Here is a 9,034-nt window from a genome sequence, read left to right on the forward strand (position 1 = left end):
CTGGACACACACGGTGGCCAGGGCCACCAGATGCTGGGGGTGGGGGGGAGCGTGGGGGCGGGTGTGGGGGGGGACCCAGGCAGCAGCCATGCTGCCTTAGACCTGGTCTCCAAGGCTCCCAGGCGGTGCTTCTGCTTCCTGGGAGCACATCGCTCGGAGCTGTGCAGAAGCTTTAATTACCGCACGTTCCAGGGAGCCTGTCCCCACCCTGATCCACTCAGGTCGCACTGATAGTCCCCAAACTGGGGGTCCCAAGAAGCTCTCCCTGCTCCAGCCACCTCCTCCATGGGCATCTGGCCTCAGTTCCCACTGCAGCATGAGTGGCTCAGAGGCAATTGGTCCCAGCCCTGGCCAGGGCCCCCTTTAGAGGGAGGGAAGAAAGGAAGCAAGCCATTGAAGTAGTGAATTAATGACATTGACTGTTCTCCACACACTGATGATGTTGGGCTTCTAAACTTTGTGCAGCATTAAAGACAGAATTTAAAGACTATTTCCAGGGTGCAGAGCAGGAGACACTGGCGTGCGTGATGCACACAAGGACAAGGCCACGCTCTGCCCTCATTTTGCGAATGTGTCTTTCTCACTTAGTGCCATGTTTTTAAAATGTTTGTACATTCTGTTGGCAATTTTGCTTTTTAAATCAGCCCCCAAGCACAGTGCTGAAGTGCTGTCTGGTCCTGAGGCAAGAAGCCTGGGCCCTGTCCTCTAGAGCAAACACGGGTATTGGGGTAGCTTTGTTCAGGCAGGAGTTCCAGGGCTGTTGGCCATGAGTCAGCATTAACACGTTTGCAACATGCCAAATACAACCATATCTGTCACATACAAGAAGGTTACCTACTGAAGGGTTGACAAAATGTGATCAGACACTCATGGGAAGCAAGCCTGCGTTTCCCTGGGGGGCGATGGTTCAGTCTCTGTTAATTCAGGTTTGTGGTCACTTGATAGGACAGAAGTACCTGGAATGACGAGATCCAGCCATACTGGGAGCTGGGTAGAGACAACAAAGTGAAGCAGATCATAGGATCGCTCTTTCCCAACCCCTAAAGGACATGGACAGAAAAGCGAACATCCATCACTTCTGCAGAACGAAGGCAGGGCCACCTCCCCATGGCTGTTGGCTCATCACCCATCCCTGTGGTGTGGTCAGCCTGTGATGCTGACCTGCACAGGCTCCACTAGGGGGCCATGGCTTCGGACTTCCTGTGGTGTTTGGCCAGCGAGGTGCCCAGCCTGAGGTGAAGGACAGAAGGTGAGAGACATCATTGCATTGGTCCCTGGTCCACTGACTGGGTGGCCAGCTGAAGGTCCCATCATCCTGCAGCCGATGACGGCACTGTCCCCAGGCACACTTGCCCCTGCAGCACTGTAGGTAGAAGTGTAAATAAACCTGCTGTTGCCAGTGTGTCCTTTTGACTGCAGGGACCCTGACAGATAACCTCCCCAGTTCGGTGTCTGAAGCTGATATAACCTTGAAACCAGATCAGAAAGGGCCAGTGTGAGAAGGGACAGTTTGAGGCCAAGCTCACATATGTACATGGATACAAAAATTCTGAATAAAGCATTAGCAAACACACCGTGAAAAAAAAAAACAAACAAACCCTGATGGTTGTGGATATCGATGTGAAATGCTAAACTTTAAACTTTAAGAAGTTTTAAGTGCAAAGACAGGAAAGCAGTTTTATGACCTTGATTTCCTAAATAGACATCAAAAGTGCAAACTATAAGAGAAAAAAATCAATACATTCACTCCATTAAGATTAAAGATTTATTTTCACCTGCTTAGCATAACTCAAAAGACAAAAACCACAACCCAGCCAAAGACATTTGCAGTATGTAAACCCTAAAAGAATAATCATTAAGGGTAAAGACATTCTCCAAACCAATGGAAGGCAAATAACCAAACAGAAAACACGGGCGAAGGACTGGAACCTGAAGCCTCAAAGGTCACAGCAAAGTCCTGGCCCTCTTGGGCTGTTGCTGCTCATTGCCTCGGGGGAACAGTGTCCCTCCACAGAAGGACAGCCAGGGACAGGGGCAGGAGGCCATTGGCCTGCGGAGCTGGGGGCCTTCTCTTTGCTTTCAGGATGGGGCCTTGTGGCTGTTTAAGTGGAGTCACCTGCCTCAGTGCTGGTAAACCCAAGCTGCAGTTGCATGGACAAAGCTGCACGAGGACAGCAGCCTGTGACAAACCTGCCACCTCGGTCCCCAGGGGGAAGGCCCATGGAGACAGACTGGTTGGCCCCTGTGACCTCTCTGACCTTCTCAGTCTGGAAAGAAAACGTCCCCTGGGCCCTTTGGGGTGGTGTGGCTCCACGCCTTCTGGAGCGCTGCCTCCTCCCTGCTGGCCCTCTGCTGCTCGCCTGCTCGCAGCACCAGCTGGCACCTCCAGCCAAGGTCAGCCACGTCCTTCTGCTGCCGCCGGGAAGGCTGTGCGAACTAACCTGTGACCCCTTCACCACTGAGCACCCCAAACCCAAACCCCCCTGTTAATGTTTCACAGATTTACGTTGTCTTTGTCTGCAAAGTACAGACACCACCTTCTCTGGTCACTTCTCTGTGTCTTCATTCTCTTGTTTATGTGTGATAAGCCCCTAAAATCTGTATGCTTGTCTCCTGTTAATCTGCCTTCGGTCCATTGAATTCTTAGGCCGAGCCCAAGCCTCCAAGAGGGAGAGGTGGGAGTTCCCACTGTAGCTCAGCAGTTACGATTCCGACTAGTATCTGAGAGGATGTGGGTTCAATCCTTGGCCTTGCTCAGTGGGTTAAGGATCTGGCAGCCATGAGCTGTGGTGTAGGTCACAGATGTCACTCAGATCAGGAGTTGCTGTGGCTGTGGTGTAGGCCAGCAGCTGCAGCTCTGATTTGACCCCTAGCCTGGGAACTTCCATATGCTGCAGGTGCAGCCCTAAAAAGTAAATAAATAAATAAATAAAATAAAAAATAGAGAGAGGGAAAATATCCCGTTCCTAATACCTCGCCCTCAGGGCCTGCAGGACCCATTTCTGCATAAGGCCTACAGCTCATCCTTCCCTCACAGAAAGGCTAGGGTTACCTCACAAAGCTCTGGGGCCACACCAGATAGCAAGAAGTAGAGCCTGGCCTGCAGGCATAGTGGGATCCAGCAGGCAGGACTCTGCAGTGAGTGAGTGGCAGGTGAGTAAAAAGAGCCAGTCTCTAGAGGAAACACAGGAACAGATGATGGTTGAGCGGGAGGGCTGAGCCCACCGTAGATAAGTAGAATGTGTCAGACCCTGTTCCAGGTCCCTGACGCCTTGTATCCCAGTTCAGACAGTATCTCTTTGTAGCTCCCTGAACCCCACCAAGGCACCAGTTCTTACTGCCCGTGGAGTCTATTTTTGGGGCTCTCTTCCCCACCAGGGGTGAGGGCAGGGGGAGGAGCTCGCCTGCTCTGGCAGGTGTTTAGAAACGCCACTTCCTATAGTCCCCCAAAAACCCAGGGGGTGTCGGAGTTCCCGTCGTGGCTCAGTGGTTAATGAATCTGGCTAGGAACCATGAGGTTGCAGGTTCGATCCCTGGCCTTGCTCAGTGGGTTAAGGATCTGGCGTTGCCGTGAGCTGTGGTATAGGTCACAGACGCAGCTCAGATCCCACGTCACTGTGGCTGTGGTGTAGGCCAGCGGCTATAGCTCCAATTCAACCCCTAGCCTGGGGCCTCCATATGCTGCGGGAGCGGCCCAAGAAGTGGCAAAAAGACCAAAAAAAAAAAAAAAAAAAAAAAAAACCAAACCCCAAAAAACAAAAACTCGGTGGGTATAAAAGGTGAACGACCTATTGGTGGGTCAAGATGCCGTGAGGGAGATTTCCCCAGTGGGGCCTTTGGCCAGATCGTGGGCCCCAGAAGGAAGGGGCTGGGGTCTCAGTCTCTGTGTGACCACAGGCAGGAGTCTCCTTGAGAAGCCTGTGCAGGCGAGGACCGCACTGTCAGTGGGTGAGCAGTCGTGGTGGCACCTTTCTACCTGGAAGGCACGGTGCAGAGATGGGAGCTGGACGCTGGGGGAACCCGCTGCTGCTGCTGGTGGCCCTGGCCCTGGCGGTCAGACTGGGTCAATTTCAAGGGTGGAGCGGCTTCCAGCAGTCCATGAGCTGGAAGAACGTGAACTCCACGCTCAACTTCTTCATGGAGACCTTCAACAATAACAGCAATGACTCCTACCTGTTCCGTGTGGACAAGCTGCTGCGCAGTCAGGTGCAGGTGAGAGCAGGTGGGCAGGGCCTCGAGGGTCCCCGTGGGCTCCCAGGGAGGATCAGGTAGGGTTTCCCCGGGAGGTGGGGATGCGGCAGCTTCTAGGCTCAGACCCAGAGCTGCCTGAGCCCCAGACACGGGGGCCGCGGGAACCTAACGCTGCTCCTCTCACCTGAGCAGAAACAGTCCCTGAGCTTCTCAGCTGCTGCTCCTGGAGGAAACTTGCTTTCATTCAGAAATTAGGTCCTGCCGGGGGGATAGCAAATGAGGATGGTCTTGTTTCATTTATTATCCTTCTTGTTTGGCAAATTGCAAATGTCTTCTGTTTCCCCCAGAGGTGTTTTTCCACGTCCAGGGTTGTAAGGCCCCAGTCTGGACTTCCCAGCTGTGTCTTCCGAACCTGGGACCCCATAGCGGGTGTTTCGGGGAGGTGGGTGGGGGATAGGCTTTAACCACACGCTCTCTCTTTTTGTTTTACACATAAAGTTTTTCTGAAAAAGACTGATTGAAAGATACTAGAGGAAAGGACAATTGTTTAAATCCCACTTTTGTTGGCCCATCCTGTCCTCAAGGTTAGATGGTAAACTACGTAGGTTTGGGCAGAGGAAATGATGTATCTCCGTTTACCTAACTGGATTTGGAAAAAATGACTAACCAGGAGGAAAGGGCTCTGGTGAAAGGGCAGGCAGCAGGCACAGAACCCCGGGGGGCAGGGCAGTGTCCTTGTGGCACTAAGGCCCCATGCGGTGCAGACTGTGTCCTGTCCTCCTGTCCGTTTGAGTCACTTGCTCTTCCTGCAGGTTGGCCACGGAGCCCAGGATATTGGGTGACATGGCCACAAGGTGGCAACCGTTCACCAAATTCTGCCCAAGTTGGCCTTTTCTCCCGATCAGTCTCTGGGGAGAAGGTGGAACCCAAGTCTAGTCCGTTATCAGTAACAGCTGAAACAAGTGTTTATGGGCCAACTTTTGAAGTCATGTCATGGATTAGTGAACAGAGTGGATGTGCCCTGGGTAGCTGGGTGACCTGGGGCACCTGCTGCCTCATGACCTCACAGAGGGCACAGGAGGGGAAACGGAGGCATCTCTGCAGGGCCACAGTCCCCCTTCTGGGTGTGACACCCGGCTTCTCCTAACTGTGGGATCTTGGTCAAGGGCTACCCATTGCCTCCAGGCCCGTTCCCTCACCTGCAAAGTGGGCAGAAGCCACACCCATGAATTTGTATGATCATGATTGTTCCTATTGTTATTTAGCAAGCACATCTAACAATGACTAAGGAGACACTGTGCACAAAGAAGAGTCCGTGATACTTATGGCCAGTGTTTTAGTTTCCTCCTACTTCCCATGTGAAACCTCAGCATCCCTGGATGGAGCCCGCTGTCCTCTAGCGAGGAGCCAGGAGCCTGCATCCTGAGGTCCTTCCAGGGGATGCAGGAACCAGGACAATCCTGCCCCCAGGCCCCACATCCTGCTGCTCTGCCCTGAGGTTTTCTGGGGGTGCTGTCCTCCAGGGGGCAGTACGAGGGCCTCCCCCTCTGTCACCACCCCAGAGAGTGCCCTGCCTCTCACTGGTTTGGCATAATGCCTGGGAACTTTGCAGCCTCTTCCCTCCCCAGCAGGCATACTCACCTGGGGCCCATCTGCAGAGTTTCCCTGTTGAGGGGGGGAGCTTCCTGCCACCAAGGGCTTTGCAGTTTTGCCCCTTCAGTCTTGGTGGCCTCCATGTGGACCTGAGAATAAGAGGACCAGCAGGGACTAGCCCCGGCGCACTCTCTGTGGTTCTGTCCACACCAGCACACACCCGGGAAGAAATTGGCACCACTCTGCCCATTTTAGAGGAGGAAATGGAGACACAGCACAGAGGGTGGGGGGACTGGCCCAGGCGACAGCTGGTAGGAGACAAAACTCAGGGACAAAGCAGTTACTGTCCTCTCTCACTTGGCTGCCTCCGAGGCTGCTTCAGGCTATGTTCCCTGCATTTTGCTAAAACCTGCCATCATTCGTGGTTAGTAAGCCATTTGACAATCTGTGCTGTGCATTCAGGGGACACATGCCAGGGTGCCCTCCACAGGAGAGAGAGGAGGGAGGCTTGAGCCTACAGCAGCAGCAGGCAGGAGCTTGCTCAGACCAGCTCAGTCCCTGCACCCAGGCTGTGAGCTGTGGCACTGAGCTGCTGTCTTCAAATTTGCTGGGGGGTGAGGAGAGGGAGGCAGGACAAGGGCCTGGATTCAGCTCTGTGTGTGTGTTCTGAGGACGACTGTGCCAACCATGGGGCACAGGAGGCTGCCAAGCTCACTGTTGCCTCCCTGGTCCCGAGGATGTGAGGGAGACAGGTGAGAAGGCACCTGTGACTGCAGCAGAGAAGCTGGTCCAGAGCAGGGACCAAGCTTCGCATGCCCTGGGCACCGATTGGGCGCTACTCTGCATCCTCCAGCCTGGAGGGGAGGAGGCTGAGCTCCAGGATGGGATGGTGGTCCTGGGGCTTCACTCTCCGGCCAGCTGCTTCTGGAGAGCATCAGCAACTGGACACCTGAAGTCAAAACAGCCTTTACTTGTCGGTAGCTGACAACGGGCGTGGAATACCTGGTCTCTGTGAAGATTGGACGGACCAAGTGCAAGAGGAATATCACGAACAACCTCTCATGCCCCTTTCAGAGCAAGAAAAAGCTGCAGAAGGTGTGTGCTGCGGCATCTGCAAAGGGGCTCCACTCGAGGGGGAAGTGAACATTCAATAAGGAAAGCGGTGACTGGGTGTCTGGGGTGCTGTGTGGGCACAGCCCTGACCTCCCCAGAGGTGACAGGGCAGGGGGGACGGGGAAGGGAAGCCCTCTAATTGGGTGTCTCCCCACCCAGAGCAGGCACAGCCCTGGCCACAGGCCTCTGGGTGCCAGACTGCTTGCCTGTCTGACCCACTCTCCAGCCCTCAAGTGGAAGTGGCTTTACTTTCCTTGGGACCTTGTCTGGTCTGGGTCTGTGCCCCCAGGTCACTGTGGATTGTCCAGTGGCCTCCTTGTCTCCCAACTTCTTCCCTCTTCATGGTCTCTCCTGCAGCACTTCTCGAGCTGCCAGTCCCGAGGGTCTTGCCCTGTGTCTGGCGCAGGTGCAGGAGGACTGGGTGGGGCCAGCTCTCCAGGTGTGCCTGCTCCAGGTTCCCAGGGGCTGGCAGGGGAGACCGTGGTGACATTCCCATGCTGTCCAGCCACCCCTGATCCCCAGTACATGACAGTGAACAGATCTGGTCTCACCCATGTGCTCAGAGCTCCATCTCGGCAAAGGTTTAGACACCCCAGACTGGGGCCTGGTGGGAGGCAGGAATTTTTGTCACCTTAAAAAATCTCTCCCTGAAGGCTGATTGTCTGTTTTCTCTCTCCTGCCACAGAGTTTCATTTGTGACTTTTTGGTGTACACTGTGCCCTGGATAAACCACTACCAGCTCTGGAACAACTCCTGCCTGGAGGCCTAGGTGCATTTGTGCAAAGATCCTTGATGGAACCTTGGCCAGGCCTGCCGTGTGCTTTGTGTTGTAGCATCAGAAACATCCTGGTGTGTCAGGGTCTCCAGACACACTCACTCCCACTCCCATGTCCACATTCACAGGCAGATTCACACCCACACACAGGCTCACACTCACACTCATACACAGGCTCACTCACACCCACAAGGAGGCTCACACACCCTCACACACCTGTACTCACACACTCATGCATGTGTTCAATGGTCTTTAGGCGGCCTGCACAGTTTAGGTGCTGGTGCAAAAGGTCATTAACTCTTTGGGGGAACTTGTATGGTTTTCTACCTCCAGTCCATGTCTCTAAGCTTTTCATGATTCAGGCACATCCTGGAGTTCCCATCGTGGCGCAGTGGTTAATGAATCCGACTAGGAACCATGAGGTTGTGGGTTCAATCCCTGGCCTCACTCAGTGGGTTAAGGATCCAGCGTTGCGGTGAGCTCTGGTGTAGGTTGCAGACGCGGCTTGGATCCCGCATTGCTGTGGCTCTGGTGTAGGCTGGCGGCTACAGCTCCGATTCAACCCCTAGCCTGGGAACCTCCATATGCCGTGGGAACGGCCCTAGAAAAAGGCAAAGAGACCAAAAAAAAAAAAAAAAAAAAAAAAAAGATTCAGGCACATCCTGACTCTGGCCTGAGCTTGTAGAGCCCAGTTTCTTCTTCACATGTGCAACTCCATGACAGACACCTGTCCTTGTGAGTGTGTCAGGGGCCCCAAGCCTACCCCGAGGTTCAGGGATTCATCAGGAGGCTCCTAGGACTGGGAGGGTGTGCAGGCGTACTCAGGGCTCTGAGCATCACAGTGAAGGACACAGCCCAAAGTCAGCAAAGGGAGCAGGTTGTGGGGAGAAGTTCCCTGGAAACCAGGCCCAGGATTCCAGGGTCCCTCCTGGGACAGCTCCCTGGAGAATCAGTGTCCTGGGGTCTCACTGAAACTGGTCACATAGGCACCCTTTGCCCATCATGGACTGAAATTTCAGCTTCTTTGAAAGAAAGCAGGTGCTCAGAATAAATGCCATCATTTATACAGACAGTAGACATCCAGCGAGGCCCTCTTTTCATTTAGAGAAAGTTTTCTACCCCTGTTGGGACTGTTTACTCTCCAGTTCCTAGCCTCCAGGCAAGGACTACTTGACCAGGGGTCTTTCCCAGGACACAGTCTTGGGTTGACCATGGGGGTCTTTTTTGAGTTTCTCACAGGCTCACTGCTGGTGGAGTGAGACCCACGGTGTCCCCCCCTCATGGGATGCATGGCTGAGCAGAGAAGGTAACCCCAGACCACAGCTGGGGAGCGTGTGGGCTAAGTCCCCCGCCCTCCCTACC

The 9,034-nt window shown here is 54.1% G+C and overlaps 1 protein-coding gene across 1 annotated transcript; it reads left to right on the forward strand.

Moving 5' to 3' along the window:
• The first annotated feature begins 3,110 nt into the window (after positions 1 to 3,110).
• Positions 3,111 to 7,700, forward strand: CSTL1 (cystatin like 1). The gene is made up of 4 exons (XM_021077857.2): positions 3,111 to 3,153; positions 3,898 to 4,212; positions 6,766 to 6,879; positions 7,583 to 7,700. The coding sequence occupies exons 2-4, from the start codon at positions 3,997 to 3,999 to the stop codon at positions 7,664 to 7,666; spliced, it is 414 nt and encodes a 137-aa protein (XP_020933516.1). The 5' UTR covers positions 3,111 to 3,153; positions 3,898 to 3,996; the 3' UTR covers positions 7,667 to 7,700.
• Positions 7,701 to 9,034: the final 1,334 nt, after the last annotated feature.

This window comes from Sus scrofa, chromosome 17 (assembly GCF_054392235.1).
Source record: "Sus scrofa isolate SSC_HxYL_T2T_F1_AM1 chromosome 17, Sscrofa_HxYL_maternal_Yorkshire_Landrace_v2.0, whole genome shotgun sequence".
In the NCBI taxonomy this organism is placed as follows: Eukaryota; Metazoa; Chordata; class Mammalia; order Artiodactyla; family Suidae; genus Sus; species Sus scrofa.

What these genes read in the sequence shown, in the direction of transcription:
- CSTL1 (XM_021077857.2), top strand. Translation starts at nt 3,997, where the DNA reads ATGGGAGCTGGACGCTGGGGGAACCCGCTGCTGCTGCTGGTGGCCCTG. An exon ending in TGCTGCGCAGTCAGGTGCAG is followed by an intron (nt 4,213 to 6,765) that starts GTGAGAGCAGGT and finishes ACTTGTCGGTAG; the next exon opens with CTGACAACGGGCGTGGAATA. An exon ending in GCAAGAAAAAGCTGCAGAAG is followed by an intron (nt 6,880 to 7,582) that starts GTGTGTGCTGCG and finishes CTCCTGCCACAG; the next exon opens with AGTTTCATTTGTGACTTTTT.